Source organism: Triticum dicoccoides, chromosome 6A (assembly GCF_002162155.2).
Source record: "Triticum dicoccoides isolate Atlit2015 ecotype Zavitan chromosome 6A, WEW_v2.0, whole genome shotgun sequence".
NCBI lineage: Eukaryota > Viridiplantae > Streptophyta > Magnoliopsida > Poales > Poaceae > Triticum > Triticum dicoccoides.
In genome coordinates this window covers 30,277,021-30,300,159 of record NC_041390.1, presented here as the reverse complement: position 1 = coordinate 30,300,159, position 23,139 = coordinate 30,277,021, and the positions used below count along the sequence as shown (strand labels likewise).

At 44.7% G+C, this 23,139-nt stretch overlaps 1 protein-coding gene and 3 pseudogenes across 1 annotated transcript; all 4 read right to left on the bottom strand.

Moving 5' to 3' along the window:
- Positions 1–2,762: 2,762 nt before the first annotated feature.
- Positions 2,763–10,877, bottom strand: LOC119314264 (annotated as a pseudogene).
- An 819-nt stretch (positions 10,878–11,696) lies between these two features.
- LOC119314268 (putative pentatricopeptide repeat-containing protein At3g25970) lies at positions 11,697–12,858 on the bottom strand. The gene is made up of 2 exons (XM_037589011.1): positions 11,935–12,858; positions 11,697–11,812 (listed from the first exon to the last, which is right to left on the bottom strand). The coding sequence occupies exons 1-2, from the start codon at positions 12,836–12,838 to the stop codon at positions 11,790–11,792; spliced, it is 927 nt and encodes a 308-aa protein (XP_037444908.1). The 5' UTR covers positions 12,839–12,858; the 3' UTR covers positions 11,697–11,789.
- A 191-nt stretch (positions 12,859–13,049) lies between these two features.
- LOC119314267 lies at positions 13,050–14,510 on the bottom strand (annotated as a pseudogene).
- Positions 14,511–15,959: 1,449 nt separating this feature from the next.
- LOC119315552 lies at positions 15,960–22,357 on the bottom strand (annotated as a pseudogene).
- Positions 22,358–23,139: the final 782 nt, after the last annotated feature.

Here is a 23,139-nt window from a genome sequence, read left to right as displayed (position 1 = left end):
GAGCCTTCTTTCTTCAGCCGACCTGGGCCTGGGCTGGAGGGAGGTGGCGACCACCGCGAGTGGCGTCAAATATTGGCTGCCCAAAGCATGATTTTTCTTGTTTTCAGAAATTTTGTAAAAAAACAAAAAGAACTTGAAAATTATTGTTAAACAAGTTTAAGACTTTATTTTTAAAAAATAAGTTCGTCGCTTATTAATAGAAATATTTTCTATATTTTGAAGATGTTCACCGTATTGTAAAAGTTTGTCGTGTATGTAAAAAATATTCACCGTTTATTGAAATAATATTTATGTATAAAATGTGTTTAAAAGTAAAATAAAGGAATAAAACGGAAAGAGAATTCTGCAAAAATCAAAAAAAAGAAGAAAGCAAAAAGAAAAAAGAACAAAACCCAAAAGAACCAATAAAAACTGAAGAAAAAGGACATATAAAATAAAGTGTAAATGTTCGGCCCAAACACACATGCGCCTGTGTGTTTCACCGTCAATTTGACACTTAAGGCGTCAAGTATGATTGACCCACTATACCTGGATGTTTTTAGTCCCACGTCGCCAATTTGATAAGATTTTCACCCCTACATAAATGTTTGCTCGAGACAAGTATCACCAAGTAGCAAAATAGATGTATATTTTAGAGTAAACAAATCTAGGGTATAGTATAAATTATAAGGTCTAGGGTTACATGGGCTAGCTATGCCCCAGGGTGGAGGGTAGGGGCCGAACAGTGCCTGACGCGACAACCAGGGGCTAGGGTAGGGACAGGGTATGCCCAACCGAAAAGCCACGGCGAGAGTATAGTGGGGAACTACAACCCTAAGGAAAAAAATTCTTCCAAGGGAGTTTGGGAGTTCTTGGTCCAACTATGGGCAACATCAATAGAAGAATTAAAGTGAGCATGGGAAGAAATAGTTATTAAGAAAGTGAAGAAGAAAAGTTACGACAACATTATTATTTTTCTCTATCTGTATGTTAACATTGTAAAAATATCGAGTTGTAATTAATCGCACATTAGTTATCCATTCCAGACCGCAAAAATTAAGCGCGTGCATGATATAGGTCTGAGCTCGGTACGGTGGAGGAGGAACGCGCGGGAACCACTGTCCTCATGATTCAATAGCATGTAGAAGAGAATCCCTTTTAAGGAGGTCCAAAACTTCCTCCAGTCCTGATGTGGTACTAAACTTCCCACCACCTAATCAGGACACCCACATAGGCCTTTAGAGGTTTTTTTGTAATTGTTTTATACGCCTAAAGCCATCTATATTTCAACAATTTTCACTTGTTATGTGCCGACTGCCATTTTAAATAGTTGTTTTTACTTGTGAGGCCAGAAGGTGGCTTGCAAATGCTATATTTTAAAGGAAAAAATGCCCATATGTTGGTACGCACAGCTTATACATAGAGTAGGAGATTGATTTTTTCTTTCTCTCATCTGTCCTGATCTTTAATTGAGTGGAATCCTATGTGCAGACTGATGCAGAAGTGGAGCATTTCGGGGCAAACAGATCCAGTGATGATAATGGCAGTATTAGAAAAGATGCCGAAGCTGATTCAAGAAATGCTAGTAATAAGGCTGTTGAGCAAAATCCTTCAACCATGCATGTTAGGGCAAGAAGGGGTCAAGCAACTGAAGGCCATAGTCTTGCAGAAAGCCATGTATTCCCTCCAGAGATTTCAAATGGACTACCACATATGAATGTATATAAACATATTTTAGAGTGTAGATTCACTCATTTTGCTCCATATGTAGTCACTTGTTGAAATCTCTAGAAGACAAATATTTAGGAACGGAGGAAGTACAATATATTCTGACGAGGTCATTACCACCAAGTGTGTATTTCTAACGCGAAAGCGGTCTCCTGTCTGTAAAAGATAATTTTGCCAATGTCAAGAAGTTCAAGAAAAATAGATAAACATGTGTATGTTCATGTCCTTTTGGACCCGTGCAGGCAGGGGAAAGGTGCATCTACTACCACCACAGAAATGTACTCCCTCCGTAAACTAATATAAGAGCGTTTAGATCACTACTTTAGTATTCTAAACGCTCTTATAGTAGTTTACGAAGGGAGTACTACATTTTACATGCCGATCGATGTGGGAATCAGTTGGTCCAATAAGATGTGCTTCTATTAATGTAGTGTACACTGAAAAAGAAGGAGCTCCAGGTAACATTGCTCTCTACACTATTTGCAATTCAGCTTCAGGTGTATTTGTTTTTGAGTTTCTCACTAAAGATTGCCTGCCATAAATATACAGGACTCATTTGGCACCATTGTGATACTAGAAAAACCAGAGGCAACAATTCTTCAGTGTTTTGCACCATTGTGATTCATTTGGCATTCCGTTTTGGATGATATATATACCATAATTTCATTTGTTAGAGTCGCATTTGCCCAGTTAATTGTAGGATCGTCAGTACTTATTTGTTTGTGATAGTCATATACATTCTCTGGACTGAATTGGCACTTTGTTAGCAGTTCATTTGCTTGTGAATTTGTGATAGGCATACAAATTCAGTGTAGAGAATCGGCCAAATGAATTCAGTGTGCGGAATTTGTTATATTTTGCTTGAAACAGCCACTTCATTGGCCTTTTTTTATCACCAAGTTGTGGTAGCAGAAACTGCACATAAATCCACAGTGGATGACTGTGATGCGGCAACCTAGCAAAAGTTGGCCAGCAATGTTGATTTCTGAACTCCGGTTTACTACTACCAGGGTTCCATTGAATAGGATTACTGCTCCAAACATATATACACCTGACATAAATACACAGGGCTCACTGACATTGTGTTTGCAAATTCTTCAATTTGAACCAACTTACTGATGGATGGAGAATACAGTCAGTATCTCTGCATCTGCGCGACATTGTTGTCTTTTTTTGACACTCAAAAGCTTATTGCTCATACAGTCATAAAGTACAGACTACATAATATTTCTCTTTTCATAATACATAGATGATGAAACATAAGAAAATGTTCAACTTAAACTCATGCTGCAGCATCTAAGTTGTCGCTTCGTCAATTGCCGGGGCTGCTCTGTGTTCATTCATGCATCCAAAGGCTCCAACCATCAGGATGAAGGCCTCCCTTCCACCTGACCATGCACCAGGGGGGTTTAATATATCAAGAATTTTCATTTCCGTGCATAGTACAGTCGCTAACTTTATTAACCAGATCACCAATGTTGATAAATCAACCATTTGACAATACAGTCTCAGTTGACACATTTGCAAATAGCTGTATCAATGACCAAGCTTTGGGAGTTAGGTAATTAAAATATAGTAGTAACCAAGGGAGTTAATCAGTTAAATATTCTTTCTAGCATTAGTGCCATATCAAAAGAACAATCCAAGAAGAAGAGAACTCTGATATTTCCTGATGGCGGGGTAGTAGGACTTTAACTTGTGGGAACAGGACTAGGATAGCAGTTTCAATAGCAGGATCAGGACTCCAAGCACAGCGGGGTAGCAGTAGTACCTAGTTAATGATCTCTTCATCTTCTGTTCTTGTATGCGCTTCTTGTCTCTTGGTTTCAAGCTGCTTCATCATCCTGCTCTGCATCCACCGGGAGGAAATAAAATATGACAAATTAGTGAAGAGAGCAACCAAAAGATCAAATTAAGATGTAGGAGAAGTTATGGTAATTCACCTCCAGATTCAGATGACCTGCTAGCCAAGAAGTATTGTGATAGCATATCCCTCGCCCTGACAGCGTCCTCCTTCGCTAACTGGCGCACTTCCTTGGAGTAATTCCTCCACTTGCTGCTCAGCATGGCTGCATCATCCTCCATTTCTATGACTATGTTATGTAACATGCAGCAGCCATAGATAATTTGAATTAGAGTGTTTGGATTGACGGGGCTTGGCATCTCTCCCTGCAGGCACTTCCACGTGTCTTTGAGCCTTGCGACTGCCTTCATAGCACAGGTTGTGGCTGCCGAGTGTCTCCTATTGAATTCCGCTTTGTAATCTGAGTGGTCTTCTTCATGGTAAGGTGTGAGTAGCCAGGGGAGAAGAGGATATCCTGCATCACCAATTATGTATTCCCCGACTTCTGGTCCATCTAATGCTACCTTCAGCTTGCTGCCATTCAGCCAAGTGCCCTTCTCGCACTCCTGGAAGAGCTCAGAGTCGTACAATCTGTTTAAGTGGTTTAATCTACCTGCCGGTCCAAACCAAATGTTCCTGAACCTCATCTCTGGATCAACGATGACTTGCATCTGAGTGCTCTCAATCTTCTCATGGTCACAGTTTGGTCCAAATGTAGTGTCAATTGTACATATAACACCGCAACAGTTATGCATATTGTGGATCTTGTAAAACATGGATTTGATCTTATCCATTTGTCTGGAGTCTGGCCAGAGGAAGTGGTGATCTGCTTCCTGCCACACAGCAGCAGCAAACCTCTCAGTTACCAACAAGACTGTTGACTCGCTCACACCAACAGAGGATGCTATGGTCTCTGTTGGCTCAGTACATTGCAACCTTCTCAAAGCAACAACTACTCGATCTTGTAAAGATAGCACCCTCCCATCAATAAAGGTGCAGCTGTTCATATCTTCCATTGACGGCCCCATCACCAAGCTGCAGATGTAGCTAAAGGTCTTTCTTGTCATTTTGAAGAGAGACTCGAATCTTTGGGTGTCCTCTAAAAAAGTTAAGGTTCCTGCATAAGAAAAAAACGTAAAAGCGGTTACACAATCCATAAGAGCAGCTCAGATGTTAAGTAGGGGAAAGTAGTGAACAAATTAGAACAACATAAACTTAGCAAATGAGGGACTCCGGCCAAATCAGAGAGTAGCATTGGTCAACAAATAGGCATTACAAAATGATAAAAAGCTACTCATCTATTTTCTTCAGAGAAAAAACTAGTAATAGATGCTGATGAAAGGTAGAAAAACAAAGAGAATAGTTCAAATAACCAGAATATAAACAGAAAAATTAAGATGAACGAGCAATGCTAAATTACCTCTGGACAAGAAAGAGAGGCCGACATTTGTCTCCAAGTTGTAGGGGTTAGCTGTGTACAAGACGTACCATTTCCTTGAATTATCATCTCCACATGCATATGCCTTGACATGCTCAATATGGTTGAACTTGTCCCACTCAGGGCCAGATTGTGCTGCGGCTATGGAAGCGAGCAGTGCTAGGCTGCAGTATAGCTCAAAATGCCTTGGGTTTATGCATCCCATGTATTCTGGGAGCGTCTCCATGTCTTTATCCGTGAGTATGAGCCTCTGGAGTGCAGGAACACCTTCCAACGCCTTCAACTTTGGGCAGTCTTCAATGGTAAGCTTCTGCAGTCTTGGAAGATTAGTGATCATCTCCAGGTCAAGGATTTCATTCAGTTTCAGCTCGACCAGAGATGGGAAGTTCGCTAGAGAGATGAGACTGTGGACATAGTATATGTGTAAATTATTCAAAGCGCTTGCCTGGGAGGCAAGGCCAGGAGGAAGACACTTCAGTTTGCAGTGCTCTAGGAAAAGTTCCTGCAAGACAGGAAAGGCTTGCACTTGCTCCTCCCACTCCCACTCCTCCCATTCCACCATTCCTATTAAATTCATCTTTTGCAATCTCGGAAACGCAGGCACCATCTTGGAAGAATGAGGACTTTGATGGCAGGACTGCATGAATTCAGATCCAACACGCTTGATGGCTGGAGCACGCTCGATCTGAATGAACTCCAGATAAGGGAGCTGACACAAGCCATCAGGAAGCTGTGTGCAGCAAGCCAGGTCGCAAATGAACAGAATCCTCAAGCTATTGAGGGGCAAATCTGATGACATCATCCACCTTGGGAGCCGTCGGCCAAAATATCCTTCAACGAACAGAATTTCTAACCTGGGCGGAGGGCAGAGCTCATCAAACACCACCTCAATTCGTTGTTGCTCTTCCTCTTCAATCATCCCATTGTCCCCCAATACACTACTGCATTTTAAGTTTAGGTGCGTAATATGCACCTTCTCACTAAGCTTTGCCTTTGCTGCGGACAAGGAAGCAGTTACATTTTCCAACCCTTGTATTCCAACATGCTTGAGCTGATAAAGAGGGCCCAACTCTTCCAAACTACACCACTCACCATCCATCCGGGCTGGAAACCCATCTATTATCCTCAGATTTGCCAGATCACGGAACCCCTTAGGTATGCCATTTATACTTGTGTTGTTGAAGTTAAGATACCTTAGCTGCGCTAACTTTACAATGCTATCTGGTATTTTAACAAATTGTTTGCATCCAGCAAGGTTAATATACTGCAAGAATTTCATCTTTCCAATGCTATCTGGCAGACTAGATATATCGGTGTTTTCTAAGGACAAGTACCTCAGGTGCTTGAGTTTATGCACAGATCGAACCAATGCAACATGTGCAGATTCTATGCATAAAGTTCGTAGACATGGAAAATTACCCAACGAATCACTAGGCTTCATATTTAAGTGTCCAACCGACATTAGTGTTCTCAATGTCTTTTGTGCTTGTAAAGAGCTCCAGTCCAACCCATCTGATTCCGATGCTTTGTTTTCTACAGATATCTGAAGAAACTCATGTACATGAAGTTTAGTAACAACATCAGTTTCTCCACTGTGAGCTACTAGTGCCTCATCTCTAGACACATATTGAGCAAATGAGCGTACAACGTCATGCATGTTGCAAACATGTTGATCAACGTAGTATGCATCAGGCTCTATAAGGTTTCTTAGTATCAGCTCCTTATAGTACTTGCTACCTAGTTCTTCTAAGTCATCTGAGGTTCCGTGAAGAAATCCTTCACCAATCCACATGGCAATTATGTTGTCTCTTCTAAACAATGCAGCTTTTGGGAGAAGGGAGTAGCATAGAAAACATTGTTTGATGCTGGAAGGTAAATCTTCATAGCTTAAATATACTGCATGATTTAACTCTTCAGGCATTCCAGATACTGACCATATAGAATCATCCAGAACCATCTCCCAGTCACGGCGCTTATTGTCCTTTTGGCACAAGAGCCCTCCCATTACTTTGATAGTAAGAGGCAAACCATCACATTTTGCTACAATTTGCAACCCAATATCCTTGAGCATATCAATTCATGTCCATTTGTCTTACTTGAGACAATCTGCAAGCAGGTTTAACCGACAGTCAATGCAGAGAAGTTGGCCTTTATAGGAAAAATAGCAATTACTGGGCGCTTAGTGCCAATTCAATGTTAGTCAATAATAAATTTATAAATAAAAGAGAAATAATAAAATACCAGTTAATGTACTACCTAAACTGATTAAACACAGGTCCCGTTTGATAGCTCGGTTTTTTCGAAGTATTCTAAGATTACTACAGTTTTTAAGATTACCATGGTTCTAATTACCGTCAGTTGCTACCACTAAAAAAATTTTCCCCCCTCCTGCCCCGTCGCGTCAGCCGAGAGGAACCGAGCGAGCAGATCCTGCTGGTTGAGCTTGCTACACACTACATAGGCGTGCGACTGTTGCTCCTCTTGCTCGTGCGATTTTTTCCTACGGTGGTCTTCATGCGTTCAGTTTGTACATGCTGGTTTTTGTGCATGGCTGTTCGGTTTTCAGCGGCCAGCTAGTTAGGAATACATGCGTTATCAACAGCTAGAGCTAATTTACATTGCCGATTCCGCATACAGCATAGAGAAACAGGTCACGGTATTCACAATACTTCAAAATACTTTAATATGCTGAAACTTTGGTGTTTCATACCTACTGGCTAAAATACTATAGTTTTCAATACTTTGGTTTCTGAAATACTTTCCTATCAAACATATAGTTAAGTTACTAAGGTGGTATAGAGAGTTTAGTTTTACGAAAAGGGCTAGAGATGCTCTTATATATCCTGACATGATATGAACCTATCAATCTGGTATGAGTCCAGACTTGATCAACTGCTACCAGCCCGCAGAGTGCGGGCTATATCCTTCTTCTGGCTTGGGCTTGCGCTTGCTATAGTGTATTTCCTACGTGACGGCTCAAAAAATGATACATGTGGGAATATATAGGTTAATAGTGTGTGGTGGCAAAATTATAGTGCCCATGTGTTGTATCTTGTAGTATCCATCTTGCAACCTCAAAAATAAAGATGGCGTCAGGCCACTCCTAGGCTCCAAAGAAAGGTACGGTGGACATGTTCTTAGCATCGTAATGCAGGAAAACTCAAATGTGGCACCCTAGTTATCACAAGTCCCTAGGCAAAATCTGAGGTGGCACCATACATATATACTAGATAAAGGGCTAAGATAAAACGCTCAAAAAACCATGCATTGAGAAGGTTCTATATAAGCACCCATCATGCAATAAGAGACATCCCACCATGTGTGCCTTATTAGCTTGCTCCAAATTAAGCATGGAACTAGTAGTTATTAAAGATGCATGTAGTTTCGTTACGCACCTGTTTCTTGAGCAACGACCAGGCATCCTCCTCCTCTAATTTGTTGACATGGTGGTAGGGAAGCTCAGCTTTCATCCCTCGGGCTACTTTTTCATCTCTAGTAGTGATGAGGACTCGGCTACCTCGAGCCACAACATTATCCAAGGGCGTTTTAAGCACATCAACCCATGCTCCATGATTCCATACATCATCTAGTACCAGGAATAGCTTCTTTCCTTTCAAGGCAGTGGTGAGGACCGACTGAAGCACAACCAATGCCTTTTCACCTCCATGTACACCCCCGGCGAGCGTGATGATTGTTCTTAGTAACTCAACCTTGTCAAAGTCCTTGTTGATGCTTAACCATATTGTGTTGTCGAACTCGGCCTTCATGGTTTCATCATTGATGACGTTCTGGGCAAGAGTAGTCTTGCCAATCCCGCCGACACCAACAATGGCCACCACCATGATGTTGGTGTTGCCCTCTTTTCAGCTAACATGGTCTCAACTAGTGCTCTTGTGTCTGCTTTGATCTTCTCCCCAACTACACCTGGCCGGTCAAATTCCCCTGTCGTCTCACGGCTGGGATTAGCAGAACGGGTGACCTGCACTTTGCTGCTACGATCCTCATATGAACCGATATTGATGAAGCTGAAAGCAGCGCTTCGCTCCGTGATGGTGTCGAGCCTCTTGTTGAGTGCCTTGATGCGGGTGCCGATGTCATGGGCATGGGAGGGATTCTGCATGCAAAAGAGCAAGGGGTTGAAGCACCCCACATCTAAAGTGGACGAACGACCCTCCATGGCCTTGAGCTGGCAGAGGTCGAGTATATCAGCAGCTTCGTACATGGAACGCTTGAGCTGGCCCACCCACTCTTGCACGCTCTTGTCGGTGATGTTTCTCCTGTCAGCGTCAGCGAGGAAGTTCTTGAGGTCCCTAAGCTTAATGTCCATCTTGTCAATCTCCCGTCTGAATCCAAACAGCATGTGTACCTCTTCCCTCGCCATCTCCGTTAGCATGTTTAGCACGTAGGATGCAAAGGCATCCAGGACCATCGCCATGTTTGCTATGTTTCTGCTGTAACAAATTTTTACCACATATCATAATCATCCCCGCCACTCGTTGCAGCTGATGATTGCCAACCAAAATTATTGAAAAAAGCAGCACTAGAATCCTAAGATGGACAGATGAGGAACGAGGTATAATTCATAAGCATGGGCAAACTACCTAGATGGACAGATGCAAGCAAAACGAGCTGAACGTAAAGAGAGAGATGCAAAATTACCTTCAATAAGGTGGATGGATGTTGGGTCCTGCTCTAGCTCCTGTGTAGCAACTTGTAGTACGCCAGTACTGCTGAAGGGGAAATAAGCCAAAGGAAAAATAATTAGTTCTCTAACCCTGTCATGTTATGAGATTACATGCAACTTGTATGGGATTAAACTAACTCGCACATCGTGATCAATGGATCCAGCGGCATGTGTTGAACCTTGGATTATTCAGCAGACCGACCTGTTAGCTGGCAGCTAAGCTGGCTAATGAATGGTACGATACAATTGATGCCGCGTCTGATGTTAAGAAACACCAACACAATTAGTTGTACCTAGATATATCCGCCTCTTATTAAAGGTTGTGCCGGGAAGGAAAGGCATAAACCAGGACCCAAGAGCATCCTGGTATTTTCCGGAAGCAAGTGCCGTACAATTCTGAAAAATTGGCTGTTTGTTTGGAAGCTAACTAGAACCAAAAGACTCTTTGTGATACGATATCATGGTTTCACACTAACCTAACTTGCTGCACAATGTACTACATTATACTATAATAAAGGCCTTTCTGATGGGCACCCATTGGTTAACTGGGACTAAATGTCGCCATCTTCTATGGATATTTTGAGGCCTGGCAGCTTCCTAAGACTTCTTACAAGGTTGACCATCGGCCGGCATAACCTACGTTAGGCTCCAAGTGCCCTGCCTTTGGCGTTACATAACTGGCACCTGATGTATATGAACTGCGTAGTGAATGAGGCAATATTATCAGTACTATCGAAATGGAAGACAGAAGATCCCTGAGTCAATTTCTGTGAGATCATCATCAGGCACTAACAATTTCTGTGGAATCAAAATGAGTTCTGCTGGCTATGCTATGCTTTTACTGGACCTAACAATGGTTTGTGTTGCTTAAGTAATTCAGAGATGTGTACTGACAGAGAACTTGGGGTACTTGTAAATACATTATTATGCTGGAACTGAATTAGACTGATACTCCCATCAAGCAAAGCAAATACAGTATGTACCCCAAAAATTGTGCAGATTCCAAAATTACTACTGTAGCAAAATTAGCGATCAAAGAGTGAATGGAGCAAGCGGAATGAGAATGGGGCCTGGGTGCGGATGTGGTGGGTCCAGGACGTACTCTGACCGGGGCGGCGCTGGCGGATGATGGAGAAGACAGCTGAGTTGCCCCCGCCACCTGCTCGTCGGACAGCACCACCGGCGCCCACCACCTCATAGTGGACCACGTCAGCTCCCCATCCTGCTGCACAGCAGCGCCGCTGCTAGCGAATCCTCCTGTCGCAGGGGCACGGCGGCGCCTACGCACAACCATCCATGATCCATCCAACCAGAGAGTCACTCTGACGACGCCACCCGTGACCTTTCCCCATCGTCAGGCCTGAAAAGGGCAAGCCCAGCCACAGCCTTGGTGGCCGAAACCCAACGAGGCCCATTGCCGAAGCTCCAACAAAGAGGCGGGCCGCAACCCGCTGGTTCCATCAACTGGTCGTTTTAAAGTTTGTTGCCCATATACAAAGTTCAGACTACTTAACAACACTTCTTTGCCAAACAGTAACAGATAGATAACCAGAGTTATAAAATGTTAGAGTTCAGTTCATGTTGCAACATCAATGTAACCTTTGGCTCCACTGCGCGCCTGCTCTTTCAGGCATTCAAAAGCTCCAACCAGCCTTGGTGGCACTCCGCGAGAGGCAGCTTACCCCCAAGCCGATGCACAAAGGCCTCGCCACCGCGACTCTGCTCGTCCCCTGGATGCTTTGGAAACACCGAAACGACTGCATCTTCGACAGAGGCCGTCTCTCGGTCCATGCCCTGGTGACGAAGATCAAGGAAGAGGCAACCCTTTGGGCTAGTGCCGGTGCGCTGGGACTTAGAGCTGTCATCCACCAGACGGGCATCCACTGATTTCATGTTTTGGCTCTGTAATTGCCTTCTAGGACGATTGTAAATCCAAACAAGTACTATCCTCAAAAACAGGACAAAGGAATGGTAATCATAACTGCACCCTTGACACTCACCTTTCCATATAATAGCAGAGCGGTCTTCACTGCCACTAGCGATCAGAGCAGATGAATGTGCATCGACAGAATATGCAAGAGAAGTGTGCTCAATCATCTCCAACAGAGGCTGGCTGGTTAATGCCCATAATTTGATAGTTCTGCGGCCAACCAAATTATCATGTGTGAATAAACAGACAGTGGTTATAATGTCGAAGAGTAGAATTGATGCGCATAAATGTAACAAGTTGATAATAAAAATATTAAGAGGCGAATTGCATACCGCAGTTAATGGCTCCAGTTGTTTCTTCATGCACCAACTGCATGGGGAAATTGTGAAGCAACAAACTCAACATCTCATATATTTCCTCCATCCTTGGGTGCGCCCCATCCTCTGAATTGAAAGAGTGCACCTCATTCTTCACCTCGGTCCAGCTCCAACCAGGGACTTTGCTTAATCCTTTATTCTTCATTTCCTTCTGCACGATTGCTCTATCACTCCACATCCCAAGACCAGAATACATGCTGGAGAGGAGAACATAGGTGGAGTGCTGTCTAGGCTCTGCCTCCAACAGATGGCTGGCCACATCACTCGCTAGTTCCATATTCCCATGGATTCTGCAAGCACCTAATAGGGTCATCCACACCATGGCATCTGGTTCAAATGGCATAGAGTCAATAAGCTCTTTTGCTTTGTCAAGCTGCCCAGCCCTCCCAAACAGATCAATGCCGCATGCATAATGCTCCATCCGAAGAGGAATCCCATACCTACTTTCCATTGTATTGAGGATTTCTGAACCTTCGTCCACAAGGCCAGCATGACTGCAGGAGGTAATCAGGCCAACAAATGTAATATGATCCGAAGGAACCTTAAGCTCCAGCATCTGATCGAAGAGGCTGCACACAGCTTGAGCCTGTCCATGCTGGGCATAACCAAACATCATAGAGTTCCAGGGCACAGAGCTAGTCTTATCTGCCTCCTCAAAAGATTTCATTGCATCATCCAGAATGGCGCTCTTAGAATACATGAAGATCAGCGAGCTGGAAACAAAATTGTTGGAAGCAAAACCAGAATGGATGACTAAACCGTGTATTTGTCTACCTAGCCGAAGTAAAGCAAGGTCTGAGCATGAACGCAGGGCAGCAGAGAATGCATACTCGTCAGTTCTAATATTTTCTAACTGCATACAGCTGAAGAATCTCAGGGCATCAGCACCATACTTTTAAATCGCGGGCGAAGGAGTTTAGCGGAAGGAAAATTGGCAGCGAAATTATAGGAAGGAAGGCCGCGATCTCCGGCGAAATTGGCGCAATCGCCCGCGATTTTGGGAAGGAAGCAAATCGTGGGGAAGATTCTGAACCGTTATAGCGCCGCTATAGCGGTAATTTCGCCCGCGATTTAAAAGTATATATGATCAGCACTCAAACCGTGCTGTGAATACCCAGTTAACATAGAATTCCAGGAGACAGTGTCCTTGAGCAGCAAGGAGTCAAAGCACTTGTATGCATCCTCCATCATGCAGTTCTCACTAAATCTAGTGTACATGGCAATTAGAGCATTGCAAACAGGCGTGACTCCTTCGAAGCCATTCTTGATCACCAAACCATGAATTACTGTCCCTCCGTGGTCGCGATGCTCCGCGCACGCACTTATGATACTTGTGAAACTATACATGTCAGGCTGAACTCCACTCGCCTGCATCATGGTAACAAAGAATCCCATTGCCTCCTGCTACATCCCATGGGAAGCGTGAGCTGCAAGCATTGCGTTCCATGATATCAAATCCCGTCTGTCCCCAATTTCATCAAAGATCCTTCTACAATTTACCAGGGCCCCACACTGCGAGTAGGCAGTGATTGCTGCATTCAACACTATCAAGCCCAACGCTGATCCATATTTGACAATCTTCCCATGCAGCTGGTCCATCAAGAAGCAACTCGAGTCATCGACCACTGTGAGCAACACGGCGAATGTTGCCTCGTCTGGACGTAACCCCTCCCTTTCCATCTCAACAAACAGCTGAACTGCTGGAGCAACCTTCCCAGATTCCACGTAACCGGCAACGAGGGCGTTCCAAGAAACGGTGTTCCGTTCTGGCATTCCGTCGAACACCTGACGAGCATCCCTCCTGCGGCCACATCTGGCATACATGTGAAGCAATGCGGTCGCAGCGAAGATGTTATCGGAAAGGCCGGCTTTGACGGTGAGCGAGTGCAGCTGGGCGCCGAGAGGAGGCGGCACGCGGCGGGGTGCGCGCCGGCGGAGACATAAGCGGTGAGGAGGGAGTTCCAGGAGGCAGCGTCCGGGCGGGGGATTTGGTCGAACACCTGGCGCGCGGGCGCGGCGACGAGGCCGAGTGGGGTGAGGGAGTAGGCGGTGAGGAGCTGGTTCCAGGGCGTTGGGGAGGTGACGCCGGACTTGAGCAGCGTGGCGTGGGATTTAGCGGCGGCAGCGGCGGCGATGGTGAGGTGGTGGCTGCTGCGGCGGAGTTGGCGCGCGGGCATTTTTCTTGCGTTTTCCGGATGGGGAATTTGACCTCTAAACCAAACTTACTTCGCACTTCGACAGTTTGAGGCGCCCATCTCGCCACCCCCGTGGAAACCGCTGCCCAGTTCGCCGCCGTGTGCAGTCGGCGGGAGCCGACTCGCCGCCTCCGTGGACGCCCCACCGCACGCAGCTCACGGGTCGTCAGGCAACAGGGCACGTCAGCGCGCGGCCCGCCTTTCTCACCTTCCTCTCTCTTTCTTCCATGTGAACGCCGCACGAAGGATAGGAACGGGCGGAGGAAGTGGGCGGGAGGGAGGATAGAAGCGGACGGAGGAGCGAGGGACGCCGGCGGCGTGGAAGAGAGCAGAGACGTTGCCGGAATGCCGGGGACGGGGTTACGCTTTTTTTTTTTTGAGACAAGGTTACGCCTTTCTCCAGCCGATCTGGGCCTGGGCTGGAAGGAGGTGGGCAAATACCCCCAAGCTCGACCGAATAACCTTAGTTTTTTTTTGAGAAATTTTATTAAAAAACTAGGAAAATTCGAAAACATTTTCTTGAAAAATATCGTTAGAACAAGTTTATTTAAAAAAATCATCCTTTATTAATAAAATGTCTGTCAAAAATTGAAAATGTTCATCGTGTTGTAAAAAGATGTCATGTATTATAAAATATTCACCACTTATTTGAATATGTTTATGTATAAAGATATGTTTATAAAGATGAAAAGGAAAGAAGAAAACGGAAAAGTGAAATCAAAAGATGGAAGAAACAGAAGAAAACCAGAAAAAAGTACAAAAACCAAAAAGGAAAAACCAAATGATCCAAGAAAAAAGACATAGAAACCCGACTATAAATGGTTGACACACCAACATTAATTTTCTTAACATATATATAGGCATGCAGTGTGTTACCCCCCAAAAATGCAGAGAGCAAGAGATTTATTTATTTATTTTTTGGTCGTCTGTCCCGGCCTTTCATTGATTGGAATTTTATGTGCAGACTGATGTAGAAGCAAAATGTTTCAAGAAGAATAGATCAGTGATGATAATGGCAGTTTCAGAAAAGATACTGAAGCTGATTCAACAAATGATAGCAAGGCTGACTCATGTCGATTCTTCCTATCTAAAGCAATCCTACAAAGGCTAGGTTATAGGAGCTAAAGAGAATGTATATTCTCTAGTCGAGGAACAAGCAGAAGAGATTCACCATCATCGGTACTCCCTATATCCATATATATAGGGCCTAATATGTATTTTGAGATTTACATTGAGCACAACATCTTTGCCAAATAGATAGGTGACCAATTATTTTTAAAACAAACATTGAACTTCAATTCATTAGCACTCTCAGAGCAGTCTCTGGCTCCATTGCACCTTTGATTTTGCATCGTGCATTCAAAAGCTCCAACCAGCAGGATGAAGTGCTTCACTTCTACCTGATCAGACCAAGGTTTTGATTATTCAGATATACGACCATGCAATAGGGTTTAACATATCAATTATTCTTAGTATAGATGCTAATTTTATTATCCAGATCACAGATCTTATTCAATATACCATCAATTAAGGCACTTGTCAGCAAAGAGGGAAATACACAAGACTCTCAGTTAATAGCTACTGATGTTTTGCTTAGCACACAGCTAACAGTTGAATCAGTTACCTTTCTTCTGGGGTTATGTAATTGATATAAAGCCAGGGGAGTTTAGTTAAAGATTCTCACATACCTATAAGAAGGGAGTTTTGCGATATTGCTGGATCGAGAGAATACATGACTCGAATCACAGCATGCTAGAGAATTTCTTTTAGATAATGACCACTTGCTTAGCAATCTGTTCTTCTCTGCGCTTCTTGTTCCTTGTCTTCATCTCCTGAGCCACTAGGAGTCTGGGATAATGATGAGCTTCTGGATAATGATGCAGCTAATTCTTCGTCCTCCTCTGTATCTACTGAGCCAACTAATGAGATGAAGGAGGGAAACAACAGGAGGAGATAAATATGGAAAATTAGTAGACAGAACGACAAAACGAACAAATTAAGATGTGTTAATTCACCTCCTGATTCAGATGACCTTCCAATCAAGAAGTGTTGTAACAGCATATCCCTTACCCTGACGGCATCTTCATTTTTCAACCGGCGAACATTCTCAATGTTCTGCACTGCTGCATCCTCCTCCATATCTATGACTATGTTATGCAACATGCAGAAGGCACAGATAATCTTAGACATAGTTTCCGGATTGACCGGCCACCACGCATCTCCCTGCAGGTACTTCCATGTATCTTGGAACCACGCCAGCGCCTTTGGCGCGCAGGTTGTGGCTGCAGAGTGTCTCCTATTGAACTCTACCTTGGAGTCTGAGAGGTCTTCCTGGTAAGGTGTGATTAGCCATGAGAGAAGAGGGTATCCTGCATCACCAATTATGTATTCCCTGACTTCTGACCCATCTAATGCTGCCTTCAGCTTGCTGCCATTCAGCCAATCACGCTTCTCGCACCCCTCAAAGATTTCAGAGTCATGCAAAATGCTCAACTGGGTCATGCTATCTGCCAATTCCAACCAAATGTTCATGAACCTTGTCTCCGTATCAACGACGACTTGCATTTGAATGCTGCCATTTTTCTCATGGTCGCGGTTTGGTCCAAATGGGATATGAGTTGTATATATAACACCGCAACAGTTATGCATATTGTAGATCTTGCCAAACATGGATTTGATCTTATCCATTTTACTGGAGTCTGGCCAGCACAAGTGGTGCCTTGCTCGTTTGAACACAGCATCAATAAACCTCTCAGTTACCGACAAGATGATTGACTTGTTTACATCAACAGAGGATCCTAAAGTCTCCGGTGGCTCGCTAGAGTACAACATTCTTAGAGCAATGGCCACTCGATCTTCCAGGCAGAGTACCCTCCCGTCGACAAAGGTATACCTGTTCATATCTTCCAATGACGGCACACACACCAAGCTGCAGATGTAGCTAAAGGTTTTTCTTGTCATTCTGAAGATTGATTCAAATCTTTGTGTGTCCTCAAAAGAAGATAAGGTTCCTGCATAAGAAGAAAGCCGAAAAGTGATTATAAAATCCATTTCTTGCAAAGCAAGAGCTAAAATGTGAGGAGTTGAAATTTTGGGATCCAGAAATGACATCTGAGCAGGGGAAGTAGGGGACAAATGAGAACAAAAGAAACTTAGCAAATGAGGGACTCCAGCCAAATCAGAGTGAATTGCAAAAAACCACCACATTTGAAGTTCAGTTCTGAAATTGCCACCACATTCCTTGGGCGTCGCAAAAATCCACCATTTTTCGCTAATTTTCTCAATAAACACTTATGACCGATTTAAGCAGAATTAATCTGATTTCTGACATGTCGGGCCCATTGGTCAGATCCACGTGGCACTAAATGATCAACACAGACGGCATTGACTGTTAAGTCAAACGATTGCCCACCTGTCAGGGTTCCATCCCACCCAACCCATCCCCTCCCTCCCGTACTGTGGCCAAGCAGCCGCCGCCTCCTGCGCACACAACCACGCCGGCCAAGCCCCGACGACCTCGCCGCCGACATTGCGCTCCCCTCATCTTCCCCTGCTCGCCTGCTCCCCTCCCTACCCATACCATGGCCATGGCTAGAGGGGCGTCGCATCGACCCCTCAACCTTCTCCCTCTTGTTGTCCTTCTCAGCGCCGGCGAGATCCACCGCCCCGCTTCCCGTCCTGCGGGGCACCACACCGGATCCAGAGGCTCCCGCAACGCGCCTCCCCTGCCCCGATGAGCTCCACCCTCCTCCTATATGGCGCGTGGAGAGTCGGTTCCCTGCTCATGTCATGAGGTCGCCTTCTCCGTTGTCCGGCTTGACGCGCGCTGGGTCCAGGTGATGTTGGAGCGGCCATGGCCGTGGCGGGCGGGATTGGAATTCACCTACCTCCGCCTCGGGCAGATGTAGCTAGAGAAGGGTGGACGCTGTGGAACTGGGAGCCGCCGGAGCGGCCACCTCCACCACGGCGCCAGGACGAGGTCGAGGCAGCAGTGGTGCGAGAAGGCCGCCACATTTGGGGAAGACGGCCGCCACTAGGGAGTTGTCCGCCACCTCTGCCTCCTTGCTGTTCTGCGTGTCGGCCATCTCCACAGCGCCGGGGCCGTCGTCGTACTGCTGCTGCTCCCATCCTCGGGCCAGTGGTGACACGTTCAATTTTAGGGGCCCAATTGTAATCTATTTTGTTTTTAGGATGCATTGTGCAATTTTTCAGGGACCCTTCTGTCAGTTTAATTGATGACTGATGGACCCCATGTCTAATGTAACAGTCAACAAACACTATGGACCGTTTATGCATGTCAGAGCTTATAGATGGCCCCAACATGTCAGTAATGTCATTAAAATGACCTAAATACGTGATAAGTGTTTATTGAGAAAATTAGCAAGGAAAGTGGTGGAGTTTTGGGGCGCCCAAGGAATGTGGTGGCAATTCCGGCACTGAACTTCTAATGTGGTGGTTTTTTTACAATTCGCCAAGTCAGGAAGTAGCATTGGTCAACAAATAACCACTACAAACAAAAGAAAAGCCATTCATCTATTTTCTTAGAGAAAAAGCTAGCAATACATCTATGTTGACATTACTAACAAGTGTTTGTTGTCCAATAAAACTCCAACATACTGACGTAAGGTAGAAAACAAACAGGTAAAAACAACAAGAATAAATAGACAAATTAAGATGAACGAGCAATGCTAAGTTTCTGTAATACCTCTGGACATGAAAGAGCGGCTGACATTTGTCTCCAAGTTGTAGGGATTAGCTGTGTACAGGACAAACCATTTTCTTGGAGTATCTCCTTCCTGTGCATATGCCTTGACATGCTCAACATGGCTGAACTTGTCCCACAAAGGACCAGATTGCCCGGCGCCCCGGCGGCTATGGAAGCGAGCAGTGCTAGGCTGCAGTAGAGCTCCAAATGCCTTGCATTTATACCTCTCATGTATTCTGGGAGTGTCTCCATGTCTAAATCCATGAGCACGAGAGTCTGGAGTGCAGGAACACCTTCTAGCAACTTCACCTTTGAGCAGTTCTTGATGGTAAGCTTCTTTAGTCTGGGGAGATTAGTGATCCTCTCTAGGTCAAGGCCTCCAGCCACTTCCAGCTCGACCAGAGATCCAAAGTTCTCTAGAGAGCTGAGACCCTGGACTTGTTGTATGGACAATACATTAAAAGCTCTTGCCTGGTAGGCAAGGCCCGGAGGAAGACGCCGCAATTTACAGCTAATTAGCGCAAGATTCTGTAAGACAGGAAAGGCTTGCACTTGCTCCTCCCACTCCCACTCTTCCCATTCCACCATTCCCGCTAAATTCATCACATGCAATCTCGGAAATGCGATAACCACCTGGGAAGGACGAGGGCTGTGCTGATGGTAGGATTGCAGGAAATCTGGTCCAACACGCTTGATGGCTGGAGCACGGTTGATCTGAATGAACTCCAAATAAGGGAGCTGACATAAGCCATCAGGAAGCTGTGTGCAGCAAGCCAGGTCGTCAATCATCAAAGTTCTCAAGCTCTTTAGGGGCACAGCTGATGATGACATCATCCACCTTGGGAGCCATCGGCCAAAATATCCTTCAATGGCAAGATATTCTAACCTGGGCGGAGGGCAGAGCTCATCAAACACCTTCTCTATTCGTTGTTGCTCTTCCTCAGAGACCATATCTTCCTCTCTAATCAGCCCATTGTCACCCAATATACTACTGCATGTTAAGTCTAGGTTGGTAAGATGCACCTTCTCACCAAGCTTTGCCTTTGCTGCAGACGAGGAAGTAGTTAAATTCTCTAACCCCTGTATTCCAACATGCTTGAGCCGATAAAGAGGGCCCAACTCTTCCACACTGCACCACTCACCATCTATCCGAGCTGGAAACCCATGTATTATCCTCAAATTTGTCAGATCACAGAACCCCCTAGGTATGCCACTTATACTTGTTTTATTGAAGTTAAGATACCTTAGCTTCCATAACTTTACAATGCTATGTGGAAGTTCCACAAATTGCTGGCATCCTCTAAGGTTAATGTACTGCAAAAATTTCATCTTACCAATGCTATCTGGCAGACAAGATATATCAGAGTTCTGTAAGGACAAGTACCGCAGGTGCTTGAATTCATGCAAAGATTCTACCAATCTAACATCATGTGCAGAATCAATATGTAGTGTCCGTAGACATGGAAAATGAACCAATGAATCACTAGACTTCATATTTATATGGCCAACTGATATTAGTGTTCTCAATGTCTTTTGTGCTTCTAAAGAACTCCAGTCTAGCCCATCTGATTCTGATGCTTTGCTTTCAAGAGATAATCGAAGAAATTTATGTGCACTAAGTTTACTATCAATATTAGTTTCTCCACTGAGAGCTGTCAATGCCTCATCTCTAGCCACAAATTGAGCAAATGAGCGCACAACATCATGCATGTTGCAGACACATTGATCAAGGTACTGTGCGTTTGGCTCTATAAGGTTCCTCAGTATCAGCTCCTTATAGTACTTGCTCCCTAATTCTTCTAAGTCGTCTGAGGGTCCATGAAGAAATCCTTCACTAATCCACATGCCAATTATGTCATCTCTTCCAAACAATGCAGTTTTGGGGAGAAGGGAGTAGCATAGAAAGCATTGCTTGATGCAAGAAGGTAAATCTTCATAGCTTAAATGTACTGCATGGTTTAGCACTTCAGGCATTCCAGATACTGACCATATGGAATCATCCAGAACCATCTCCCAGTCACGGCGCTTATTGTCCTTTTGACACAAGAGTCCTCCCATTACTTTAACAGCAAGAGGCAAACCATCACATTTCGCTATAATTTTCAGCCCAATATCCTTGAGCGTATCAACTTCATGTTCATTTATTTCACTTGAGACTATCTGCAAGCAGTTTTAACTGACAGTCAATAAGGAGAAGTTTGCATTTGTTTTAAATAAACTGCAGTTACTCAGAGGCTAGTGTCAAATTGTTATGGGTTCATCTTGTAATCTCAAAGAATAACAAAAGTGTGTGTTCAATTATTATATTTCTACTCCAAGTTAAGGAACTAGCAATTACTACTGATGAATGGAGTTCAGTTATATACCTGTTTTTTGAGCAATAACCAGGCATCCTCCTCCCCTAATTTGTCGATGTGGTGGTAAGGAAGCACAGCTTTCATCCCTCGGGCAACTCTTTCATCTCTAGTAGTGACAAGGACTCGACTACCTTGGGCGACAACATTAGCCAATGGTATTTCAAGGATATCACCCCATGCTCCGTGGCTCCACACATCATCTAGCACCAGCAATAGCTTTTTCCCTGTCAAGGCAGTACTAAGGATTGGCTGAAGCACAGCCAACGCCTTTTCACCTCCGTGTATGCCCCCTGCGAGCGTGATGATTGTCCTGAGCAACTCAACCTTATCAATGTTCTGGTTGATGCTCAACCATATCGTCTTGTCAAACTCGTCCTTACGGTTTCATCACTGAAGACCTTCTGGGCAAGGGTGGTCTTACCGATCCCGCCTACGCCAACAATAGCGACCACCATGATGTTGGTATTTCCCTCCTTTTCAGTCAGCATGATCTCAACCAGCTTTCTGGTGTCCTCTTCGATCTTCTCCCCAACTACACCCAACCGATCAAACCCTCCTGAGGTCTCACGGCTGGTATTACCAGAATTAGATGTTAGCACCTTGCTGCTACGATCCTCGTAGGCACTAAGATTGATGAAGCTGAAAGCAGTGCTTTGCTCCTTGATGGTGTCGAGCCTCTTGTTGAGCGCCTTGATGCGGGTGCCGATGTCGTGGGCATGGGAGGGATTCCACATGCAAAAGAGCAAGGGGTTGAAGCACCACATATCTAAAGTGTACGGACGGCGCTCCATGGCCTTGAGCTGGCAGAGGTCAAGTATATCAGCAACTTCATACATGGCACGCTTGAGCTCGCCCACCCACTCTTGCACGCTCTTGTCGGTGATGTTTCTCTTGTCAGCATCGGCGAGGAAGTTTTTGAGGTCCCTAAGTTTAATGTCCATCTTGTCGATCTCCCGTCTGAATCCAAGCAGCATGTGCACCTCTTCCCTCGCCATCTCCGTTAGCATGTTTAGCACATAGGACGCAAAAGCATCTAGGACCATCGCCATGTTTTCTACGTTTCTGCTGTAACAAATTTGAACCACATATCATATCTTCCCTGCCACTCGTTGCAGCTGATGATTGCCAGCCAAAATTATTGAAAAAAGGCAGCACTAGAATCCTAACATAGGCAGATGAGGAACGAGTTATAATTCATAAGCATGGGCAAGCTACCTAGATGGACAGATGCAAGCAAAATCATCTGAACATAAAGAGAGAGATGCAAAATTACCTTCAAGGTGGATGGATGTTGGGTCCTGCTCTAACTCCTCTGGAGCAACTCGTAGTACACCAGTACTGGTGAAGGGCTAACAAGGACGAGGCACTGTGTCTATATATATATAAGCCAAAGGGAAAATATATAATTAGTTCTCTAACCCTGTCATGTTACTGGATTAAATGCAACTTGTATGGAATTAAACATAACTTCCACATTGTGATCAACGGATCCATCCGCACGCGTTGAGCCTTGGATTATTCAGCAGACCAGCCTGTTAGCTGGCAGCTAAGCTAGCCGATGAATGGTACGATACAATTGATGCCGCGTCTGATGTTAAGAAACACCAACACAATTAGCTGTACCTAGATATATCCGTCTCCTATTAAAGGTTGTGCAGGGAAGGGAAGGCATAAACCAGGACCCAGGAACATCCTGGTATTTTCCGGAAGCAAGTGCTGTGCAGCTGAAAAATTGGCTGTTTGTTTGGAAGCTAGCCAGAACCAAAAGACAGTTTGTGCTTCAATATCATAGTTTCACAGTAGCCTAACTTGCTGCACAATGTACTACCTTATACTATAATAAAGGCCTTTCTGATGGGTTAACTAGCACTAAATGTCGCCATCTTCTATGGTTATCGCCTGG